The sequence below is a fragment of the Lepisosteus platostomus genome, chromosome 26 (assembly GCF_059453375.1).
Source record: "Lepisosteus platostomus isolate fLepPlt1 chromosome 26, fLepPlt1.hap1, whole genome shotgun sequence".
Classification (NCBI taxonomy): domain Eukaryota; kingdom Metazoa; phylum Chordata; class Actinopteri; order Semionotiformes; family Lepisosteidae; genus Lepisosteus; species Lepisosteus platostomus.
The window spans coordinates 8,262,902-8,287,735 of NC_142636.1; the positions used below are offsets into that span (position 1 = coordinate 8,262,902).

A 24,834-nucleotide genomic window follows, 5' to 3' on the forward strand; every position below is an offset into this window, starting at 1 on the left:
ATTTCTTTCAAAGCGCGAATCTAGCATGATAGTGTTTAAAAAAACATTTCTGTGATACTCTTGAAAAGTTTAATGTGGATACTTTCAATTTTCCAAACGCATTACGGCTTTCTGTCAACAGAAAGGGTGTTCGGACTTAAAGCTACAACTCGCGTGGGGTTGTAAGAAGCGATATTGCCGGTGAGAAGTTCCGGGTGAAAGGTTACTCGGGAGAGACAAGATGGCTGCCACCATGGAGCTGTACTGCTGGAAAGGCGATTGGGGATTACCTTCTGTGAACACGGAATGCTTGACAGTACTGGTAAAGGTTTAACCTTATAAAAGCAAAATCACTATTTTATGTAATGATCCGTGAACTGTATTTCTTTAAATCCCCTGGGAACCTGACGAGTGGCCGTTTCTTGCTTCCTGATTGACCTGGGAGAGTTTTTCTTACTTAAATCAGTTTATTTGAAAACTGAAATGGGTGTGCGAGATGAGACAGCAGTTCTCTGTGTAATCCTTTAAATGCACCTTGTGATAATTTAGTGTCAGTCATTGATTTTATCTGTTTTAAACCAATACCCCCTTAACTTATACTACCACGAATACGTGAAGTTACCGTATTCCTTCAGTTAGTGTGTATACTTTTTTATGTTAGTATATTGTCTCTTAAGTGTCCTCTTGAAGTGCGCTTTTTATTATTTTTTTACCAGAAATAAAAGGAGACAGAATATTAAAATGGATACAGAAATAGACACTTCACAGCCAGAGGAATTCACAATTGTAAAAACTAAAAATGATAGTTTTTACGTATTTCCAGTGTACAGTATGTCTTTCCTTTTGATTCTTTGAATTTCTCATAGAAGTTAAATAATAAAGGAATTCAACTTTAAAAGAATGAATAGACAGAGCAGTATTAGACCATTTACCTTTGTGGTAATAAGCCAAAATAATCAACAGATTCATAATAAAAACATATCATTTATCTCTTGAAGTGCGCTTTACATCTGGGGTTTACGGGAGAGTGACGTTGTAGAACTAGGACCGCTTCCTTCTTGTATTCTCCCAGTTTTCATGTAAAGTGCTTCAGAGGACACCAGGGGTGAGAATTGGTTTGGAAATTAAGCAAACCTGTTACGGGAGAAACCTCAGCGAGCCGTGTACAGTACAGTTGATAAAAATAAAAAGTTGATTATTTTCTTTCGGCCTTTCAGCTATTATCTTACTGTTTTTTTTTTACAAAACATTTTAGTTTACCCCTTAACCGGGCGACCTTGAAACAAGGCTACGCAGAAACCAGTGTGTTCGTATTTCTCTTTATTAGAACTGTTTTAACTGGGTCAAGTGAGCTAACTGCTTTGCAGGTATTCTGTATACTACAATCTCTAGTAATTGAAACATAATTAAATACAAGACAGTAGTGCTGAATACTGATCCTTAAGGTTTATTTTCTGTGTTTAATTCTTGGTTTTTAAAACTAAAGTGCATTATTTCCAACAACTTCCATCACACAGAACATGATGCACTCTCTCCTCAATGTGGACCACGGCTGTTTAGGCAGCAGTAAAGGAGCAAAATTCTTAGTTTTTTCATTTCTTAACAATGAATTTGAATTTTTATCATCTTAATCAGGTGGGGATGGTACTGTATCAGACAGCTCACACAGTGAGTCAGTGTTTTCACCTCGTACCTTCTGGGAGAGGGCTGGCCTAAACCTCACTGATGAGTATGTGGTTCTTACCAATTGCAAACCTCTTTCAGCTTTTTAAGAGCTGAAAGCACAATTTAAAAATTGTGCCCCACATAGAGCTGAAATGAGGCAGCCTATGATTAAGAACTTAGTCGACACAGGAGTCACTCAGGGCCAAGATATATAACCTCTGATATAGAGAACAATGTGATTCTGCCATGTCAGTCTCTAGTGACTCTTGAGTCTGATTATGTTTTGCAGGTACTTCTATCTGAAATCCACTTAAAAATCAGTCAGCCCTACAAGAGGTCCTTCATTTTGTTCTCGACCCGTTTCAATTTATATGTGAAATCCGATATCGGATTCCACTTCAAGAGAGGAATCTTTTCACAAGTTTCTAGAAATTGTGTTAACAGCACAGTACTGTTGTCTGCACAGCTACACAGTTCTGCTTATTGTTCTGCCTCTGTCTCTTTAACAGAGGCATTGTTCATTCATCTTGAACATATTTGCATAGAGGTTGGTACAGTGGTAAGCATTGATGTCTTACAGTGCTAGTGCCCTGGGTTCTGTTCTGGCCCTGGAGTACTTGTGAGTTTCTATCCTCTCCCTGTGTTTGCATGGGTTTCCTCCCAAAGTCCAAAGGCATGCTGGTGGGTTAAATTGGCTTTTGGGAAGTTTGCTCCTGGTGTGAGTATGTGTGTCTGTGTGTGCCCTGTGATGGACTGGTGTCCCATCCAGGGGGTATCCTGCCTTGCACCCGGTGCTTGCAGGGATAGGCTTCGGCTCCCCTGTGACCCTGACTTGGATGAAGCAGATAGAAAATGAATGATTGGAATTTGCATAAGCAAATGTGAGGTCAGAATATTCTTAAGAGCACAGTATGGTCTTTAACTTTCATGTGTGAGCAGTGCAGCATTGTACAGTCGTGCAAATAATTTTTTTCTGGTTGTTAAACTTGGAGCGGATCAAACAGCTATGCTTTGGCATCTGGTTTGCGTTGTAAGTGCTGCTAATGACCGGCACGCTTTCTCTTGACTTGCATGTTTCTGATGGAATGGCAAGTGTTAGAGAATATCCACATGAACTAGGCTGCATGTTAATGTAAACCTAATGGCACTGTTTGCTCATGTATGTGCTGTTTCTCAAGGTACCTGTGCTCCATGTCTACCCCTCTTTTAACTCATTTTGAATCCAACTTTTAACATTTAGTAGGAATAGTTCTGCATGTCTGAGTTCTGAATGAGTCGGTGGCCAAGAGAGGTTCATATAAGTTAAAGCGCGAAATGACTTTCGATGAATCCATTTGTTGGTCATGGGCGGGGGGAATCTTTTTTTCAGGGAAAACTACGTGCAAGTTCTACGCTGCGAAATTTGGAAAGGTTGGGGAATGATGTTGAATGTAACTAGTCTTCAGTTAAATGCGTGCCTTGGCCTTAGCATCCCCCAGATCCCAGACCTTTTCTTCTCGGTAAGCTTAGCCGACAAATAGCGTTTGACATGTCGTTCCTGAGGAGTCCGAGGCCGTCGGACCGGGGCTGTTTTTGGGGTGAGCGATAGTGAGGGAACAGCTGTTCAAACAGGATGCGGCCTCGAAGAGCTCAGGGACTTGAGAAGGCCGGGGATTAGCCGCGGGAAACGGCTGCCTTAAATCTCTCGGGAGCTCCCCCTTTTTTTTTTTACTTCTGTTTCGAGCGGAACAGGGTAGGAATCCTGTTTTGGTTCTGCTCACGGATCCGGGCCCCGTCAGGCCTCACTGTTCGAGCGAAGGAAATCTCGGAGCTCGATCACCCGGTTGCCACGGCAACCCGGCACACAGCCGTAAACTCGCTGCGTGTAGTGAGAGATCGCTCGGCTGACACCGGCACAGCTTTTCGGGTCTTTAAAAGAAATAAAAATTCACAGAACAAGCTGATCGAGACGGTTCCCGAGTGCAGTGGTGCAGATTCGTTCTGTTGTTTGATGTTGTTTGGTTAAATTTGACCCCGTCGCTTTTAAATGAATCAACGATTTGCCCCTCGATTTCGGTGCTGATGAGCTGTGAACAGGCTTTCAAAAGGCGGTCGTAATCAATAAAAACCGTGCAACTCCTCAATTTAACCTCATTTAGACACTGTACAATGACTGATTTTAACCCGCTGATGAAAATACCTTCATTTTATTTGTTTTAATGAACACATTCGTCGCCAGTACAGTCTCTCTGTTTTGGCATCCTTTCATGATTTTCAGGCGCATCGTACAAGCAATTTGGCGTAGGGGGCCATTAAATTCCTCTGTCACCGGACTCAAGTCGGTGTTTTGCTGGAAAGAATACACCGGTTTTATATTTACCCCACACAAAAATTGTACGGAAGGTTATTTTGTGACAGTTGCGGCTTCTTATTTTCGTCGTAATTATGAAAAAATGAACGTATTTACGCGGAGAAATGTGAAAAGAAGCCCAGACCTACGGGGCTTTAGCGCATTGACTCCGTAGAAAGAGCGATACGCACACCCTGAGGCAGGGCAGGGTTTTGAATTTGTTCGGCGTTCAGTAACCAACGAGCAAAACGATTGTTAACTTTTGCTGAAGATCCACGGTGAGTAAATAGTCTTCCTAACGACGTAGATTCAGCAACTAAAACTGCCATTCCACGTGATTTTTTGTTGTTGTTGTTGCTGCTGTCTTTTAAAAGTCGGCACTTATTCTGCCGATAGTTGGAGTCCTAGCGTGTGGTGTGAATTGTCCTTCCAATGAAATCCTAAAGCTGTTCTGTCTGCGCTGTGCGGGAATTAATAACTCCTGCAAAGGAACAGGTAATAGGTTTATTCCACGGCCGAAACGTTGTTTTCTTTCTTCTTTCTTCAGCATGGGATAAACCTATTACTTGTTCCTTTGCAGCCTACGCATGCTGACGCAGCTGCCACACCTGAATTAATAACAGCTGGTCATGGAAGGCGATATTTCTCAGTAACAACGGAAAATGCAATCCAATGTAACGAAAAGCGAGCATTCATAGAGACACTTGGACATATATATATATATTTTATAGGTATAGAGTGTTTTCGTGTCGGAGGGCTTAGAGGTCATTAATCTGTTTAAGGAGGCCGTTGACAGCGGCGACAGGCGTGTGTTCAGTCCCGGAGACTGCGCTGCTTCTCTTCAGCTCGCCAGGGCGACCCTAGCCAGACCCTGGGGCCCGGAGAAAGCCCCTCCAACTGCTACTGCGGGCCTCCGTTTGTTCCGCCTGCCACGCGTACGTGTTTTGTGCTGAACGAGTCCCTCGTCACGTGTTCCTCTTTTTAACACGATGCACGCGTGACGCGCCCGATCCCTCCCTCCATTGTTTTAATGGGGTTGATTGAGTCGCACCGGCAGGGGAGGCTTCCCTACACAAAGGGTGGTGGGTGTGTGGAACAAGCTGCCCAGCCACGTCATGGAAGCAGATCCCCCGGCTTCTTCTCAGAAACGGCTGGTCGAGATCCTGGGATCCCTTGTCTACTAATTGCCGACAGGACTAGATCGGCCCAGCAAAGTCCTTTAGTTTGTAACCAGTGTTGTGCTCTTTACCTCCAACTGGATTTTTGGAATTGTGGGTTGTTGGCGTGTCGATACTGTGGTTCGTCGCCAGTTTCCCTGCACGTCTGGGGCAGAGCATGAGGGTGAGAGCCAAGACGTCTGGGAATGGGCTTTGACAGCAGCTGGGCAGATCTTTGTGTTCGGCCAGAACAGGAGCCAGGCCGGTTGAACGAATTCCTGGTGAGCAGTGAGCCAGGAATCGGAAGACGTAAGTGGAGATTTTGTGATAGTGGTTTTAAAACCCAGAGCACTTCTTTACACAAAGGGTGGTGGGAGTGTGGAACAAGCTGCCCAGCCATGTTGTTGAAGCCGATACCCTGAAAAAGCCAGTTCTCTTCTGCAGGGCACCCAGGCCCCGATACGGTTTCAGACGAGAAGCTTAAACAAATGTCAGAAGTGATTCAAAATCCTCCTTTTCTGGCTCTGAAGGAATTGAGAGATGTCTGGAAAATCTTGTGGGCAAACCTCTCTTAATTCTTTGTTTGTGGAAGGACTGGGGGGAGGGGGGTGGGGGGTGGTTTGAATTCCAGGCCTTTTAACAGAAACCATCTCCCATCGAGACAGTTCGCGCCTCCCGAAGCCCGGCGGCGCGCGGATGAAAGGGGGTGTTTGAGCCGCACAGCGCGCTGTAATCAGCCGGCGTCTGGCGGCGCTGAAACGCACACGCTCCGCAGCACGCGCGGCTGCGTTCGGGATTTCCTCGAGGAATTTTCCAGCCCGCGCGATGAGAGACGAGTGTGTGTGTGTGCGTGCGCGCGTCTGGGAGCCGGAGCCGGTCACTCTTTCCATTCGGCGCCCTGACAGTGTGCAGCCGCTGCCTGGGCTTGTGTGAGCTCATCCTCCACAGCCCGGACTCAGGAGCGCTTCCCTCCCGACTGCTCCCAGCGCATTTTTTATTATTAGCAACGTTACACTTAGAGACTGTATATTAGAGGGTAGTAGGCACTGGCTTTGTGTGCGTCTTGTGGAGGCTTGGCTGGTCTCCAAAAGCAAAACTCAGCACATGTCAACGCAGATTTGTGCCCCGCCAGTCCTCCTTTTCAGCACTCGCCCAGTGGTTCCCAGCCCTGTCCTGGAGGAACACTGTGTCTGTTTTCATTTCCTTCCAGTTAGAGTTCTAGATCGGGGGGTCTGGTCCTGGAGGGACGCTGTGTGCTGTTCTAGATCGGTGGGTCTGGTCCTGGGGGGGACGCTGTGCCTGCTGGTTCTAGATCGGGGGGCCTGGTCCTGGGGGGGGCGCTGTGCCTGCTGGTTCTAGATCGGGGGGTCTGGTCCTGGGGGGGGCGCTTCTTCTGGATTTTGTCCCAGCTTCTTGAGTTCCTGATTGCAGGTTGATTGATCTGGGGCAGATTTGTAAATTTGCTTTCAGCTCTAAAAAGTTCACCTGGGATTTTTAGTGGGTATCAACCCTGTATTCATCTTTGAGTTTCAGATCTTCCTTGCTTCAGGTGTGTTGCCTGAAATGTAACCGGTATGTCCTGTGCACTAGGATTTAGCGCTTGTTTTGGCTGTGTCTGATAAGTGGTATTGGTTGATCAGGTAATTAAGAACTGTTTCATCAGAAATATCGGCAAGAGGCTGTGTAAAGTTCTGTGTGCTGAGGTTGTTTGGTAGAGGAGTACCCTTCAATTAAGGGGTTTCTGAGCAAAGAAACTAGCTGGGGACTGCAGTCCTAAATTCTCAGTCCGGTTATTTTTAATCTCTATAACGAAATACATTCATTAACGGTAGAGAAAAATTGTACAAATTGAGCACAAAACCGTGAACTTTTTGAAAGTACTATAAGTCACCATGTTGTCACAAACCCCTGGTCTCACCACGGGCGAGAGTGAGAGTTCCAATGGACTGTGACGTGAGGCGGCCCTTCCTGCTCACTAGTCACTGTACTGACTAGTGTAATGTGAGTCATACGAGTGACTAAGCACAGGTTGTACAGCAGACATTTACCGCAGAAATGTTCCGAGTTATTAGCAAAACTGTGTGGAAATGGAGAGCAATTGGATTAACAGAGAAGAGATGTATTCACAAGCCTGCTTGTTTAGCTGCTTCACTTTCCTGGAAATTTTGTTACCTCATTCTGAATCACAGAACATGGCTCCGCTCCTACCTGGAAATTTAGTCTGTGTTGTGATGTAAATTGGAGGGTTTACACGTTAATGTGTACATCTTACTTTCACTGTGGCTTCAAATGCCCTCTTCAGGGCTGATTCGTTCTAACCCCAAGATTTCGAAAGAGCGTTGCAGTTCCTCTTTAAAAGCCTAAACAAGCAGATCAATTAGGGCTGGAGATGTCGAACCCAGTGGGAACAAAACCAGCAACAACACAGGAGTTCCTCCAGGATCGGGGCGGGGGATCGGTGCTTAAGCAGGAATTCTGTCTCTGATGAGGCTCAGTTTCCTTCTCCCACAGTCGGATCTTACTCAGTCTTTGGTCAGGTCTTTAGGCAACCCTGTGCTGGGAACGGTTTGCTGGTGCTCCTGTTTTGGCAAGCGATACCACACTCGGAGAAGGAGGTTTCAGGACCCAGCTGCATTCCCTTGTAATAAAATAGCCAGTCAGTCGTGCTGTAACTTTAAGAGACCTTTCCCCCAGCCTGTTCCAAGAAAATGTGAAATATTCCAGACTTTTCAAAATTTCTTTAACACTTCTGCTACAGGCATTTCTTTTTGCGGGTGTAACTATCTGGAGTCATGTATCTGTCTGCCGGGCAAGGCCAAGCCTGTTTTTGCTGCTGGTGTTTGTGACCCGTCCAGTTTGTGCTTAGTGTTGTACTGAGATGCATGTCGGTGTGCCTGCTTGTTTTAATAGGAATGATCTCTGTAAATGCTGAATGGAAAAAGTCAGGCTGCGGCAATTGTGTTTGGAGGCTTTTTTATGACTTGCGTTTTTAAAATTATGGAAGAATTTTCTAATAAAAATCGTAGCCATGATGTCAGTCTTTTGAAGCTGTAAGAGTGGTTTTCCACTGGTGGGTAGTTTAGTGTTTAGCTGCAGGGAGAAACCCACAAGCTTTCGACTCCCAGTATTTTGCCTTCTCCAAATGCCACCAGGATTAACCGTTGAGTGAAGGCAGGTTTTGAAAGAGCAGCAGGCACAGTACAGTGAGTGCGGTTTTGGGATTCTAAAGTCTACAGCTTTTTCATTTGCACGAACAATTCATTGCACAGGGGTGGAAATAAGGTTCCTCTTGCACAGCAGTTTGAGCCATTTCCAGGGTTTGTAATTTGCTATAAAAATTGGATGGTTTAAGTCTGGTAACTTTGTGCAAATTCAGTATTACTGATGAACTATTACAGTTTATTAGCGCAACTTGTACCAGACCCTGCTGCTTCTAAACCCTGAACTCCTGAACCTCCTCAACTGCTGTGCTGGGGGAGGGGGTCAGTATTCATGCCTGATCTTGGGTACGGTGTTTCCTGTGTATTCAGTTGCTCCTCTTACATTTAAGAAAACTGGACACTCTTGCGCATGACCCATCTCGTCACGGACCCTCATCAGTGATCCGACTTTTGGAAACGAAAGTTGTCTTGGCACCGATGTTTTGTTGTTGTTGTTTTTTTTTAAAAAAAACCTTGCTGTCACCAAAAATAAAGTATAACTGCCAGACCAGATATATGCGTTACCCTTCATGCCAAAATGTGAGAAGGCTGGAACTTCACTCCAGTCGGCCCTAGCCTGCCAGTGAACTCCTGTTTCCTGTGCTGCAGACTCTGGGCTCAGGCCACGTAAATCCAGGATAATCCTCCAGCTAAGCCTGCCTTCTTAAATGCTTCTTTTGGGACTTGCTGGCTTTGAAATCCCCTTTCCTCCATGCTTCAGCGTTTTTGAGATGCATCGCTAAACGTTTGGCCTCCGGCGGGTGTCGTGTGCACTGTAGTGCAGAAGTACACCTGATGGACGTGTTTCTCTGCTGTGCTCCTTGTACTGCATCCTTGCTGGATAGGGCCGTTTCCCTCTGGAGTAGTGGATAGGACTCTGAAGCCCTGGGAGGTCCTGTATTCTCACCCCAGGTGAGACACTCCGGTCGTACCCTCGAGCAAATTGTTTCATTCAAATTGCTCCGGTTATCGCCCTGCTGGGGCATCTCTTTCCAAGGCAGCCCTTGTGAATGAGAAAGTGGCTTTGAGCTCCCTTGCACCTGACAGGAGAGTTGCCTCCGATTGGACGAGCCGGGCGGGTCTCTCGATGATGTCACCCCAAAGCCTGCAGCTGCCCACAGGTTTGAGCACCAAACCCACGCACCTGGGCTCAACCCGAGCCTGGAGGCTAGAACTTTCACTGGGCGAGCTGCCTGCGAGATGATTCCTTACTCTCCAAATGCAAACATCTCCAACACGACCAGCCTGATTCGCTTTCCACAGCGCGACCCCGTCATGGCCGCTGAGTCCAGGCGCTCTGGTAGGTTAACTGGCTTTTGGAGGAAACTGGCCCAGGTGTGAGTGTGTGTGTTTGCATCCCATCCAGGTCTTGCACCAGTTGCTTGCTCGCATAGGCACAAGCTCCCCCACGAGCCTGAATTGGATGGAGTGGTTAGAAAATGGATGGATGGATTAGGAACAGGAGCACTAAAGAAGTTTATAATCCCTCTGCGCACCTCGCAAAATTAGTACGTCCTGCCCAAAATGTGCTTGGCTACAATGCCAGCGCTGTCGTGTTTCACTTCCCGCCGAATCTGGTGGAAATCTGTTTTGGTGGCAGCAGTCGCCAAGCCTGGCCGTGATCCCGAGCCATGTGCCCGCTGCCCGTCCTGTCTCGGTGCTCCTCGCGCCAGACGCAACATCTCAGACGGGGCTTCTCGCCTTCGTGTTTCCTGCCTGTTCTTTGTTTTGGGTTTTTTTTGCCTCCGATATTTTGGAATATTGTTTTTCCTCTCGCTGACTCCTGCCGTGACCAGATTGGCATCCTCGTTTACCAGTCTGTGACAGAGGAGCCTTTCAGCTGGGCGTGAGCCCTATAAAATCCAACCGGTTTCCGTTCCCCTTCGTCCAGTCCAGACTTGCAGGGGAGCAGGAGCCTATGCGGGGAGGCACCACACGGAAAGCAGGCTACCCCCTGGGTGAGACGCCAGTCCTTTGCACGGCAGACAGACCTAAACACGCACACACTCATACCAGGGGCAGTCTTCCCAGAAAAGAATTAACCCACCAGCAGGTCTTTGGTCTGTGGGAGGAAACTTGCGCGTACGCAGGGAGAACATGCAAACTGACCTAAATTCAGTACCTAAGTCATTTTTGATGGATCTGGCCTGTTTCCCACTCCAGTCAGGAAAATAAGATTCAAGGGATGTTTTTTTTTCCTTTTTGTAAGAAGAAAAAGGGTGGAAACTCTCTTAAAGGGGTGCATTTCACTGGCAAGCTGAAGGGACTGAACTGTTTTAGTCTTGAACAGAGATGAACAGGGGGACCTCATACAGGGGCTCAAAATCGTCTAAGTCATCGAGAAAGTCAACCCAGTAGATATCTTCCAAAGAAACAGTGAGTCACAAGCCAGGGGGCACCAATGGAAACTGTGTGGAGGTGCTTTTAAAACCAAGAAGAGGAAGCACTTTGTTTACACAAAGGGTAGTGGTGGAGTGGAACAAGCTGCCCAGCCATGTTATTGAAGCGGATTACCCTGGCTTCTTTCCAGAAACAGCTGGAGGAGAAACTCAAGTCAGTTAACTACCGAACGAGCTGGATGGGCCCATTCTGTTTTGTGTCCCAGTGTGAGAGCCGAGCCAGTGACTGGTTATCTGTGTCGCTCACAGGCTGTGTCTGTCTTTGGAACGGACTGCTCTTCTCTTCTGCTCTGCTGGGGTGATTCTGTGGAATGGCTGCCCTCCTGTCTTTTTATACCCCTTGATCTGGGACAGCCTGGAGGTCAGAGCAGCTACCTTGCTGCTCCAGGATTGGATCATCCCCAGGTTTATCCCAGGTTTTCCAAAGACGCACTGGAATTGTCCCTCCCACAGTTCGATCCCTGTCTTTGCCCACGAGGACAGGAGCAGGACACCACCCGCCTCCTACCTCTGCTTCCTCTGCCCCGTCAGTAGCAGTGCCGGTGCCCCTCTGACATTCTCCTTCCTGGGTCGACGTTTTCCCCAACAGATCTGCGGGCCCGGACTCTGTGCTAAATCTGCAGACACATCAGTGGTTTGCAGACGCGCCAACATGCAGATATCGGAACCCAGCACTTTTCCTCGTCGGTTCAGAAGCTGACCACGGTCCTGTCTTTAATACACGCTCTCTCTGCGCAGGGCTCTGTGTGTGTGGCAGAGCGGTGTGCAGCCCTGGTGGTCTCACAGCATCGGTTACAGCAGTAATTTGCGCCGCCTGTCATTGTGCCACGGTTTTAATTTCTCCGTGCGCTGTGCACGTGTTCCCGAGAGACATTGCTCACGCCTGCTTGCCCTCAGCTCGGCTCCCCTGGTTTGTGAGCTTTCTGACATTCTCTGCCAACCAGATCTCCTGCGGCAGCACTTCTCCTCCCTGGTCCTGCAGGAACACCGTCTCCTTTGGGTTTTGTGCTCGATTTCGGTTTCGGTTTGCTTTCGGCTTTTATAAGGTCTGATGGGATTTATCACGCGTGTTAACCCTGTCCCCGTTTCTGAGGTTCTGAGCTGCCCTCAGTCAGGTGTGCTGCCTGCACTGTAGCCCTCTGCACCCCTGCAGTAGGTCACCCTTTCCTTGAGCTGTCACTTGCAGATTGCTTTCTGTCTGACATGAAGGTGGTGAACTTTTATAGTGCGACTGCAAGTTGGCTGTTTGAATAGGTGCAAATGATCTGTAATGTAACTGTACTCCCTTGCTTTGGCTAGTTGAACAGGTGACACTAAGCAAGTTAACAGGAACCCCTACATTTAAAAGGCAGGGGTTGTGTTACTGCGTTTTTGTGCACAGCGAAAATAAATAAATATTGAAAAGGACTGAGCTCAAAAAATAATCCTGTGGATCTGCAGGACCAGGAGACAATAGCACTGGATTCCATCCTGTCACTTGTAGCCATTCTGCAATCCCAGGTCACCCCAAGGTCACCGGACCCATCTCGCACTTCAAGATCTCAATCCTGTCCAGAAAAAAGTGATAACTGGCTCTTGTCTTTTTTTTTTTCTCCTGCAGACCTATGCCAAGTTCGCAGGGGCTCCCCTCAAAGTCCACAAGATTGCCAACCCCTGGAAGAGCCCCACAGGTGAAATCGGGGACCCCATACCCCTACATGTTTTACTTTCTCTGTGTTTTGGAAGGCTGTTGCTCCCTGTTACTGCAGCCATGAGAGAGAGAGAGAGAGCATGTGCTGGGTTTGTTTGAGTGGGGGTAGGCTGCTTGTTGGAATACAGACATTTTGTAGCTTCTGGATGAGCTGCAGCTGAGGGGAGAGAGAAAGGATGATTGAATGATGGACAGGGGGGAGAGGGGGTCTTGGTTTCCAATACTCCATCAAGGTAGAAGCTGCAAATCCCTGCTCTGCTAATTGCTCTGGCCTGTTTGTGATCTGGCTAGTCTTTGAAGGGGGCAGTTTTTAGAAACCGGCACAAATAGACTAGTCTCAGGGACGCCAGTGGGTAGTATCTGATAGAAGTGTTAGTCTTTAACCTCTTAACAAAATGTGCCACTTGATGGATGGTTCAGCAGAGAGGCTGCTGGCAGGGGTTTCCTTCAGTCCGCGGCGTGTTTTCTGATGGCTGTGACCTCTCTGGTTCCCCTCCGGCAGGGTCTCTACCAGCCCTGAAGACCAAAGAGGAAGGGTGTCTGTCTCAACCACAGCAGATCATCATCCACCTCAGGAAACAGGTGAGAGCAGCCCTTCTTCTGGTCTTGGATAGATCTCGATCCTGTTGGACAGCGGTGCTACCAGCGGAGGGGGGACAGTCCATCAGGCTCTGAAGATCTCAACAGCACATGCTTGTGGGGAGAAGCTGAATTCTGGGGAGACTGGCCGAACATTGTTGCTTCTGACTGAAGAGGCCCCTTGAACCTGCTGGACTGTCTTCCTCATAGAGCATCCTTGGGAAAGCTTGGACAGATAAGCAGTGGGGACAGTGTCCTTCCTACTGGGCACTTTGAAACGGTCATCCGGTTATCCCAATAGCAATTAGCCATCTGCCTGGCAGTGATTCTGCTCTGATTAACCAGTCGGGACTTTGCTTTATTATTTTATTTAGCGAATGCAAAGTGCCAGAATGATAGCTTCTGGTCGAGCTGTGTTGAGGGTGTGTGGTCGTCAACCGAGTCCGTAGTGTGGGCAGTGCTCTAGGATGTGCTACATCCCACAGGAACAAAGAGTGATCAGTGTGCAGCACGGATCTCCCATCTAGACAGGCTGGCGTGACGTGGATCCTGACCAGTCCTATAATAATAATAATAATAATAATAATAATATAATAATAATAATAATAATTGCTTACACTTATATAGCGCTTTTCTGGACACTCCACTCAAAGCGCTTTACAGGTGATGGGGACTCCCCTCCATCACCACCAGTGTGCAGCCCCACCTGGATGATGTGACGGCAGCCATAGTGCGCCAGAACGCTCCCCCACACACCAGCTCTCAGTGGGGAGGAGAGCAGAGTAATGAAGCCAATTCATAGAGGGGGATTATTAGGAGGCCATGATTGGTAAGGGCCAATGGGAAATTTGGCCAGGACACTGGGGTTACACCCCTACAGCGGTTTAGAGTGCACCACTCTTTTACCGGAGGGTGTAGGCCAGGAAGTTGTTTGTGTAGGGTGTGTTGAGGGACTTGTTTGTGAAGTCCAGTGATTTACATTCTTGAGTGGAGCTGCACCCGAGTCTTGCTGGAGGGGGACTTTCCAGATTAGTATTCTTGAAGGCAGGCGTGTCCTTGCTGGCTCAATCTGTCCTCGTGCAGTGGCAGGTGATATTTGCTCGGCCAGGAGAATGGGGTGTTTCCAATGGAGTTCCAGTGCTGACACGCATGGTGGCGCCTAGCTGGGTCTCGACTCGTCTTGCCTAGAACAGAGGGACGTAAAAAAGAAAACGCAGAGATGCCTGTTCATTTTGCTCCTGCCTCTGCAGGCCTTGATAGCACTGTGTGACCCCCACATTGCCTCTCTCCAGGCAGTTTCTGATCTCAATCTTTCTGCAAGATTTTCTTTTCAATCGGGGGAGAGTTCCTTGTTCGGTCCAAGGCGAGGACAATTTCTGCAGCCTACGTGTAACAGGAAACACACCAGGGAGAAATACAGGAAGACAGTCATTATATGAACTGAGACTTTTTAAACTACAGGCACGTCATAAACTGGTCAGGCTGGCCCCTGCATCAACACAGGAATGTTCCCAACCTCCAGCCTGAACAGCAGCACACCCTCCCTCCCTTTCCCTCTGTATATGTATGTGCCGTCGATAACCTTAATTCCTTCAGAGAAATACGCACACAGCCTGCCTGCAGCTGTCAGGTCACTGCATGACGATATTGTATTGTGCAGAATATGAGCATCTTACTAGTTGGTCCTATCCCACCTTGCATGGTGAGTTCTGCATTATTTTGTGGGATTCATGGCCAGAGCTTGGATTGAGACACCTGATGTACTTTCTGGGCTCATCCTGGACTGGGAGCCTGGCTGTGATCTCTGGGCTGTAGGAGCTCATCCTGGACTGGAAGCCTGGCTGTGATCTCTGGGCTGTAGGGGCTCATCCTGGACTGGGACCCTGCCTGTGATCTCTGGGGTGTAGGAGCTCCTTCTGGACTGGGAGCCTGGCTTTGATCTCTGGGGTGTAGGAGCTCCTTCTGGACTGGGACCCTACCTGTGATCTCTGGGATGTAGGAGCTCCTTCTGGACTGGGAGCCTCTGTGATCTCTGGGGTGTAGGATCTCCTTCTGGACTGGGAGCCTGGCTGTGATCTCTGGGGTATAGGAGCTCATTCTGCACTCCCTGGCTATGAAGCTTCAGAGGTTCATCCTAGACTCAAAGACCTGGTGTTCTCAGCTGTTAAAATAAGATGAGAAACACATCCCGTTACTCTGGTGCCAGGATGTGTTTTTTGCGATCCTCTCCTCCTGTCAGAAGTGCAGAGTGCTGGGCTGGTGCCCAGAGGGAACCCATCCCTGCGGATAGCTGCGGTACGGCCTCTCCGAGCCAGGACAGTGGGAGACGGGCACGCACCGAGAGCTGCTGTGCAGGAACTAATCAACACGGAAACCGAAGAGGCTGGCAGAGTCACGCTGGCCTTGGAGCGGTTGTGTTTTGCTGTTAACAGCAGGTTTCCTCCGGCTGAGCCAAGCGTCTTGGGCTGTGATAGTGGCTCCTGCTAACATTAACTTGGGGGATGGAACATTAACCCTTTGTTTTGGGAAAAACTGTGGTGGCACTATTTTTATTTTGCTCTGGTTCTGTCCATTTTGCAAGGACGGCCCGTCCTCGGCTTGATTGCGGTAACCCTTGGGTGCCCCGGTCTGCACACCGTTGGGCTGTTCCTCCAGGTGTGACGGTGGAGGCGAGTCTCTGCTTGACCCTAAGGTCACTTGGTTGGAGGTCCAGCTGGGCCTGTAAAGTCCAGGGATCGGTAACGGGCCAGGATTCCCAAAGTACGACGTGGTGTCAGAACCGGATGGTCATACCATTGGGCGAACTCTCCTTGCTGTCCGCTTTAAATCTGGTGCATCTAAGACCGTGAAGAAGGGATACGTCTGTACACAAAGGGTGGTGGGAGTGTGTAACAAAGCCAGCTAGCCATGTCATTGAAGCCGAGACCCCGGCTTCTTTCCAGAAACGAGCTGAGATCCTAGGATCCATTATTCATTATCGGCCCAGTGGATTCCTCTCGTATGTAACCTGATGTTATTCGCTTAACCTCCAGCTTGTTTGTTTTTTTTTTTATTTTGGGTTGTTGGTGTGTTGATACTGTGGTGCATTGCCCTTTTTCCTGCACGTCTGGGGCAGAGCATGAGGGTAAGAGCTAAGAAGCCTGGGAATTGGCTTTGACAGCATGGCTGGGCAGCTCTTTGTCTGCACCTGGAACAGGAGCCAGGCTTGCAGAGAGGTGAGAGGGGGCATCTTCTTCTGCACTTCCACATGGTTATCGCTTGTGCGCCCTGGTTCGGGTTGCAGTGAGCAGTGTACAAATGGAAATCATGAGAAAGTGTTTAAAACCAAGAACAGTTCTTTACGCAAAAGGGTGGTGGGAGTGTGGAACAGGCCCGCTAGTCATGTTGTGAAGCCAGTCCCCTGCATTCTTTCAAAAAAACAGCTGGATGAGATCGGCCTGTTGGGGACAGGAGGCACTACTTTACACAAAGGGTGGTAGGTGTGTGGATCAAGCTGCCTATCCAGGTCATTGAAGCCCATACCCTGTCTTCTTTCCAAAAACAGCAGGATGGCATCCAGATGTATTTTGGATCAATCAGCTACTAATTAACTACCCAAAGGACTGGATTGGCCCAGTAGCCTCCCCTCAAATTGTGAACCGCTGTTCTGTCCTTTCAGAAATACAACGCGGACTATGACCTGTCTGCCAAGGAGGGAGCTGACACCCTGGCCTTCGTCTCGTTGCTGGAGCAGAAGCTGCTGCCTGCGCTGGTGAGGTGGTGGGGGGAGGCTCCATGTCCTGCTTCCCGACTTGACCTCCTCCTTCCTTACTTCCCTCCCTCTCTCCTGCTGCCTCCCTCTCCTCTCATCCCAAACCCTGGGCCCTGGGGACCCGCCGCAGGCAGCGCCCTGGTTAACGATCCCAGTGTCTAGGGCTTCCTTTAAGATCCCGAAGGTCCGTGTGGTTTACATGTCGGCAGGGCTGAGTAGGAGGGGGAGCCCTGCGGTCCAGCGCACTCTTTCCAAGCCACGTAACCAAGCAAGGAGAGTGTGTTTGTGGGAGGAGGGGTTTTCTGCCCTCGTGGTGCCCTGCCTGACTCAAGGCCCTTTCCTCCACCTTTCCCGATGGTTTTTTTTTTTGCCAAACAGGAGAAATCCTGCCTTTTCGGAACCCATCGATCCCTGACTGCATAGGGATTGCTTTTTCCCATTCCCCGGAGAAAGGGCACTGACGGCGTTCTGGCCTAGTGCGCTGAACGACAGTGTCGTTATAAATTAAGTTTGCGGTTGTGGGCTGTAGTGGCCCACCCTGTAATTTGAGTTCAGCGCTGCTTGTGTCTGCCCTGCTCTGTATCTCTAATTTAACAGCAGGGAGCAGGCAGGAATGCAAATATTACTCCCTGTTGCACAACGCTTTTGAGTTTTCATACAGTATTTTAAGTGGGCTTACAAAGGCACACACGTGGAGGGTTGTAGAGCTATCCAGAAACTTTGTGTACTTGCATTTCTGCTGGTGTCCTGTAGCTGTAGCTCATTCATCTACAGTCCGGTAGCTCTAGTGTAGCAGCGCTGGTGTCCTGTAGCTGTAGCTCATTCATCTACAGTCCGGTAGCTCTAGTGTAGCAGCGCTGGTGTCCTGTAGCTGTAGCTCATTCATCTACAGTCTGGTAGCTCTAGTGTAACAGCGCTGGTGTCCTATAACTGTAGTTCATTACTCCTGCAGTACTGGAGCTCCAGTGTGGCAGTGCTGATGTCCTGGAGGCAACAGTGTGGAGAAGGAATGACAGCTCTAGGCTGGTCATTTTTGGGTTCAAATCCCATGTTGGACACTCCTCTTGTGTTTTTACATGAGGGACTTCACTGGGGCTACAAGTCTAAGTCGCATCCGACATGGCTGGAGCCCTGGTCCCGATCCGGTCCGATCCGGCAGCTCCAGCGCGCCTGCGCTGTGCCCTGGCCCTGCCGGTGGCCTTGACCTCTGTCCTGTGTCCGGCCCGTCGCCAGATCTACGCCCAGTGGGTGGACTCGAAGAACTACGTGGACGTGACGCGCCGCTGGTACGCCGAGAACATCCCCTTCCCGCTCAACTTCTACCTGCCCAACCGCATGCACGCCCGGCAGCTGGAGCGCCTCAGGCTGGTGACGGGGGACAGCGGGCTGGAGCCCGGCGAGGAGATCGAGAAGGAGGTGAGAGCCTGGGTGCTGGGGATCCCGGGCACCGGCACAGCGTGGGCTGGTTCCATCTTGGGGGCACCATCATTGGTGGTACCTGAGAGTTTCAGGTTGTTGCACACAGCTAAGGTATGCGTATACGTGATCTGACAACTGGAATCAATTTCCTGTCGTTAAACTCTGTTTATTTTTAAGCACTGGGGCGATCCGCTCGCTGTGTGTAACCCTGGCATCCTGGCCAAACTCCCTCCTGGCCCTTACTTATCATGGCCTCCTAATAACCCCCCTCTCTGAACTGGCTTCATCCCTCTGCTCTCCTCCCCACTGAGAGCTGATGTGTGGGGAGCGGACTGGCGCATCATCCAGGTGGGGCTGCACACTGGTGGTGCTGGAGGGGATCCCCATTCCCTGTACAGCACTGTGAGTGGAGTGTCCAGAAAAGCGCCGTATAAGTGTAAGCAAGTATTTTCCCACCGACAGCAGTAGACTCTCTCGTTGATGTGCCAGAGCCAAAGGTCTCTTCGCCTCCCCTGGATCTCAGTCCTGTGGAGGGCCATGGCAAGGTGCAGTTCAGTGCCACGTGCAGTCAAACTCTCTCCTCACAGCCAGAGTCGCGCGCCGTCCAACTGCAAGAAAGAGTTTGGATTGGGATGTGACAAAAATTGGGTTTGTAGGGAGCAGGCCTCTGCTGGTATCCGTCAGGAAAAGACATCCTCGGATCTACTGGCTACTAGCAAGCAGACTGGAGTGGCCTCCTCTCGTTTGTCACCGCTCTTAGCGTGTTCTCCAGTCTAACGCCGTGGGATGAGAATGCGAGAGAGGTTACAAATCAGAAGCCTATCTAGATCGTTGGGTCACTAGTTGCTAGTGGGTTCCAGGATCCCTTCCAGATGTTTCCTGAAAATCAGGGTTTCAGCTTCAACAACATGGAGGGGTAGCTTGTTCCTGACCCCCACCACTCTTTGTGTATCATGTCCTCAGTTTTTTATACACTTCCCCTTCGTGTCCCCTTCCTGCCTGCGAATGTGTAAACTTGAAGCATATTGATGTTAAAACGACTTCTTGTTCTTGGATCATGCAAGATCCATTTTCAACGGGCACACGGCAGGGTACAACCTGGACTGGATGCCAGTCCATCACAGGGCAGACAACCAGACACGCACACTCACACCAGGGCCACTTTTCCCAGAAGCCAATTAACCCACCAGCATGTCTTTGGACTGTGGGAGGAAACCAGAGCACCTGGAGGAAACCCATGTGAACACATGGAGAACATGCAGACTCCACAAACATAGCACCCCAGGTCCAGAATTGAACCCTGGGTCCCAGGGCTGCGAGGCGGCAATGCTGGCCACTGTGACATGTGGCACGGGCTGGGCCTTTTCCGCAGGGACATCACGAGACCAGATGGCCTCTTATTCGCTTATTTATCTGAAAGAACATTAAATTCCGAATGTGTCCTCACCAGCGCACATGTTTAGGAGGCGAAAAGTCAGCGTTCTGGAATGAGAACAGTAGCATTCCAGTATTCCCGCTCCAAATAAAATGCAGGAAATACATCCTGAAAACAACCCCCTCTGTGCGTCCACTAACGCACTCCGTGCATCTGTCCTGTCTGTCTGCCCGCCCAGCTGTATCGCGACGCCCTGGAGTGCATGACCCTCCTCTCTCAGCGCCTCGGGCAGTACAAGTTCTTCTTCGGGGACTCGTAAGTCAAGGCCGCCGTTCCGCTCCGAAACTCCTCCCCCCCCGAGGAGCCGCCGGGCCGCCCAGCCTCGGGAGGCCCCCCCCCCCCCCCCGCGGTTATTTCACTCCCCAGTCTCGTTTCCTTAATGGATCCAGTCGTGTGCTGAGCTGGAAGAATCGAAGGCGTTCACGGGCAGCCTGGGGCTGGCTCGGGGGCCGGCTGTTGTTTGGGTCACGCGTGACTCCAAAGCAGGGGACGGCACAGATGACACATTCTAGATTTAGAGAAAACATTTAATGATTAACGAATAAACATTAAGAAATGGGGTGTCTGGGAGGGGCTGTGGGAATGTCAGTCTTTGGATTCCACTCCACCTTATGCATCTGTGACCACGGTGAGCCCCATGGTGTTACTCGTGTATTAGGGTGCAGTGTGACGATAGTGATGCTTTGCCAGTACTGCCCCCTACTGAGCGACAAAATGCTAATTTGTGGTGAGGCCTGCATATAAGTATATGGTACATACCAAATCAGCCTCTGTATCAGTGTGTCTTTTTCCAGCATTGTACAGAATAGCAGGGATGGGCAGCTCCAGCAGGTTTTACAAGCAACTGATTAAGACCTTCAACAGCATCCAATTAATTTAATAGTCAGAAGTATAAATCGGTAATTAATTAACAGAACCCCTTGGCCCCTGCCCTGTCTGTCCATGCCACGCGGGAACTGGGTGATGTGCTGGTTCCCCAGCAGTCTCCTGGCCTCCCCGTGACCCCCGCGCCCCGTTAACTCTGGCTCCGCATGTCTCGCTCCCAGGCCTTCCTCGCTGGACGCCTACGTGTTCGGACACCTGGCCCCCCTGCTGAAGGCCAAGCTGCCCAACAGCAAGCTGCAGCAGCACCTGCAGTCCCTGGACAACCTCTGCCAGTTCTGCACCAGCATCCTGCAGTTGTACTTCCCCAGCGAGGGCAGCGGTGAGCCGGCCGGCCCTCCCTTCCCAATCCTTTTCCTCCTTTTCCGAGCTGGAGCTTTCCCGCTCGTCACCTGCGTTCAGCACTCTGCACTGTTATTTTAGACTCCCGCTGTGACCACCTCCGTTTCTACCCTGCATGCTCGCGTGAACGATGGGATGATCAATCATTTCTCTCATGTGTGATCAATGAATCAGGGGGATCACGCTGCACAAGCACGAAGAGCAGTGCTGTCTCCTGTCCCTTGTCTTACTTAGTTTTGAGCGATGCTTTGCACTGTCCTGCTGTGGCTTCCTGGCCAGTGAGATGAGAGGTGATGTTCGGCGGAGGCAATGGCGTTTTAACTCGAGGTGCAATTTGTCTCTCCCCCCCCCCCCCCAGTAGACGGCCCGCCCCGCAGAGCGCCCTCCTCCCCGCAGACCCCGGACGGCGGCGACTTCGACCACGAGCCGCACAAGAGGCGCAAGCAGGTGCTGTCGGCCCTCGTGGCGCTGGGCGCCATGCTGAGCTACGCCCTGCTGACGGGCCTGCTGTCCGTCCACCGGGCCTCGCCACAGGGGGCGCTGCTGGACGCCAGGAGGCACAGACTGCAGGAGCAAGAGGGAGAGGAGGAGGAGGACTGAAGATGGCGGTGGGGGGGGGGAGGAGGGTTTATGCACACACTGACACTGGAGTGGTGGGGGGGGTGGGGTTGGCAGGGGGGTTACAGGGGCTGGAAATCCACAAGTTCTTGAGGACAGCAGGGCTCCCACAACTTCCCAGGAACTGCGCAGCGGGATCAGAGAGCGCCATTCCAGTCTTGCCTCGTTTCCGGCATTTCATTTGTTTTTCTTCTCCCAAACACGGGGCACCAGTCCCTCTCCTGTCCTGCGGGACCAACGGGATGCTGTCGGATACCTCCGGTCTCCCGTTATGCATTGCTTTCAAGCAGACTGTTTTTTCTTGTTTTTTTAAATCAGCAACACCTAAGTCGGACTTCGGAATGGAAGTCGTCCCGGGTCCAAATTGGGGAGGGGGACTGGAGCCGATGTCATACCCAGCCTATTATAGCAAATTCTCTGCAGCCTAATACTTAGTTCGAATGTGCCTGCTGTAATAAAATGATGGGGATTCCCCTGCACATGCAATCATCTGGTCTGCTAGCCTATCCAGCCTGTTGATAGATTTGCAAAACATAGTTGCGGAAGAGAATCCGATTGCTCTTGTGCCCATATGTGCCCAACGAGACCCTAATGTCGGGAAATTGGCTTGGGAAGCTGTCAGGCTACTGTCCCTGGATCTGTGTGATCTGGTGAAGGTATGTAATACTCCGCATGGAGAATGGGGGTGCTTGTGCCCAGATGGGTGAGGAACTTGAATTTGATCCCGTCTTCATGGTCCCCCCTGGCTCTCCTTCCCCGCACTGGAGGATCACCCCTGTTCCCTCTTCATTCAGTGTAAAGACGTGTTTCCTGAACACACGTTTTCGGTATCGGACGTGGCTTTTCGGGAGAAAGGGGGGTGCCGATACTTTTTTTTCCCTGCCACAGATCTCTGGAAGCCCAGGCATACGATTGTTTGTTTGTTTCAATCGGGGGAGTCGGATAAGCCGCCGGGCCAGCGTGCCCCCTCAGAGCGTCTCTGCTGTCCGGGACCCTCCTGAGCCCCCCCCCCCCCCCCAATTGAAAGAAGGGGGTGCGACATGAATCAAACCGGGGGCACAAAAACGGAGATACTTGCATAGGAAGTAATACAGCTGACGCAGAAGTGATCTGCAGTTGCAGAGCTGAGTACTGGGGCCCTGAACAGGAAGTGCAGTTTGTGTATTCGGTGTCGGTGCTTCTGCTCTTCAGGGCTCGTTCGGCCTAGGAGCTGGCAGGAGGGCTTTGCATTTGCAAACGAACTGGCGAAGGATAAGCAGGAGCGGTGTTGAACTGGACGAGCTGACAACCGCGATGGGAGAGGATACGCTTTCTTGGCCCGGATTTGTGGTGAAGATCCTTGGGAAAAGCAAGCGTCCAGCAGGGGGCACCCCAGGAACCCTGTGCGGCTGTGCCCCCTCGGAGAGCCAGGCAGGGCGGGGCCTGGGGTTTGTTTTCCCAAGGGAGATTTATCCCGGAGCGCTTTTGAATTCCCGGGTCTGACAGCGAGTGAGTGGGGGTTTTGTGGGAGGGGAGGGGGGGCTTGGGTAAAGAGGCACAGCCTGTATCTTTCTGTAGTGGTCCTGCAGCGAAGCCGAGTCCACTTGCAAAGCAGGACCATGTGGAACATGCTCCTATGGACAAGGGCAGTGGGCACTAGAGGCCGTGGAGAGGAACTGTGGCCATACTCGGCCCCTATAGTGCTCTGTGCTTTGCACCCTGTTGTTGCCAACAAGGATTAAACCCCACTGTTATCCAAAGCAATTTCAGTGTTCCGCAGTTGTCATCACACTTGGTGGGCAGTACCAAGGCCTTTTCCAAGCACCCTGTTTGTACGCGTTTGTTATATGGCCAAGTTTTTTCCCCCTTTTCCTCTTACATTGGAATGTATACTGGAGCCCCATCCAGGGTGTTTATGCCTGGGGCCTGTTGCTTGCTGGGATTGGCGGAAAGATCGTTTCTGTTTACTGTTAGGCTCCCAGATGCAGAATTGCTCGGTCTCCGTGGTACTGCTTCAACCACGCAGTCATGGAAGGAGCAAATTTCACACCCCCTTGGTCGGGACAGGATTCCGGCATCCTCCTCGTGTTCGCGTGTCGGACAGACGCGTCCTCTGCGCTTGGTCTGGGGCACCTCGAACGCGGAGAAGTATGTGCATTTTCTCCAGCCGCAAATTACAGTTGGTTTTCCCAGGAACCGCGCTGGCTCCAGGCAAGAAAAAAAAGCCTCTAGCAACAGCTTGGAAGGGAGCATCTGGGCTGTCGGAGTAGCTGATTCCGACAGGGCTTCTCGACAGCACTGGTGCTAATGGGCTCCAGCTCACAAGGGGATCATTTGCGTTCCTGCGACAGCGCCCCCCGGTGGCCATGCCCATCGTTCCAGTTGCAGTGTCCCAAGTGAGATCCTGAGGGGGGGGTCACACCAAGCTATTGGGTTCGAGGCTTGTCGGTTTTAGGAACCGCCAATTCCTAAAGAAGGGGTTCTCCAAGCTGTCATCTACAGAGTGCTGAGGGGGAGAGTCTCCCTGGAATGGGAGTCTCCAATTCCACAATTTGGGAGATTGCCGACACTCATCAGGCCTTCTTAATGACTGATCAGGAGAAAGGAGAAGGCCGCTTGGGCAGTCGAGCTCAACTTGATAGGCGATGGGTTTGTCTGAGTTTTTGTTGATCTTTCCCTCTCATCCATCTTTGTTTTTCAAAGAATTCCAGGGAATTGGCTTCATCGGAGTGGGTCAGTATGTGGCTCCAGACACCCCCACCTCCAAATCCCAAAACGCCCCAGCGGTCAGGACTGGCCGGGCAGGGCAGGGCTGTACTGGTTCAGACATCCCAATGTCCGACCCTGGATCACGTCACTAGCGGATTGTGACGGTGATGGTCTGGGTGTACCGTTCTCTCCTGAGCAGTTGTGTCCCATAATCCTACACCGATTGGTGATTCCAAGTCGACCAGTTCTGTAACAACAAGACTGATGAGGAGCGCCTTCGTCTCTCACTTGTGTCCCTCCGGCTGTGGTTCGCAGTCTGTAATCTCTCTCTGGTGGGTGGTATCGTGGAGAGCATGTCAACAGGTCTTCTCCAGCCTGCTCTTTGGGATCGGCCTCAGTGTGGAAAGTTCTCTTGCCTCCTTGGCTTGAGCTGTGTCCTAGCAGTCTGGCTCATGCGGATGAGGGCAATGGGACAGTTTTCTTCAGGTAAAATATGGGATTAAATTGGGGGAAAATGTGATTTATCTTAAACTGTGGCCACTGCATTAAGCCGGCCTGTGTTTTATTGTTCTTATCAACTGAGCTGGAAAAACCAAACGATAATGTTTATTTTTCTTGGGGCAGAGGATGATTAAATCCAGGTGTTTGGATACTCGGTGTGTGTTTTGCACTTTTTGTGTTGTGGCTCACTTTCCATTTAT

General features: G+C 50.4%; 1 protein-coding gene across 3 annotated transcripts; it reads left to right on the forward strand.

Moving 5' to 3' along the window:
* The first annotated feature begins 146 nt into the window (after positions 1–146).
* On the forward strand, positions 147–24,785 carry mtx1a (metaxin 1a). Of its 3 annotated transcripts, none has more exons than XM_088620487.1 (8): positions 147–301; positions 12,330–12,399; positions 12,922–13,001; positions 16,657–16,749; positions 17,983–18,165; positions 19,782–19,858; positions 20,650–20,807; positions 21,186–24,785. In XM_088620487.1, exons 1-8 carry the CDS (start codon positions 221–223, stop codon positions 21,425–21,427), a joined length of 984 nt encoding a protein of 327 aa, XP_088476613.1. In that variant the 5' UTR covers positions 147–220; the 3' UTR covers positions 21,428–24,785. The 3 variants fall into 3 exon arrangements, with proteins under 3 accessions (XP_088476613.1, XP_088476614.1, XP_088476615.1); XM_088620488.1 differs by having other exon boundaries at positions 21,189–24,785; XM_088620489.1 differs by lacking the exons at positions 12,330–12,399; positions 12,922–13,001 and having other exon boundaries at positions 180–301.
* The last annotated feature ends 49 nt before the right edge of the window (positions 24,786–24,834 follow it).

Bases quoted from the DNA above. Each gene is read 5' to 3' on its own strand.
- mtx1a (XM_088620487.1), top strand. From the start codon at position 221: ATGGCTGCCACCATGGAGCTGTACTGCTGGAAAGGCGATTGGGGATTA. The intron at 16,750-17,982 runs GTGAGGTGGTGG...GCCCGTCGCCAG, and splicing joins AGAAGCTGCTGCCTGCGCTG to ATCTACGCCCAGTGGGTGGA. The intron at 19,859-20,649 runs GTAAGTCAAGGC...TCTCGCTCCCAG, and splicing joins AAGTTCTTCTTCGGGGACTC to GCCTTCCTCGCTGGACGCCT.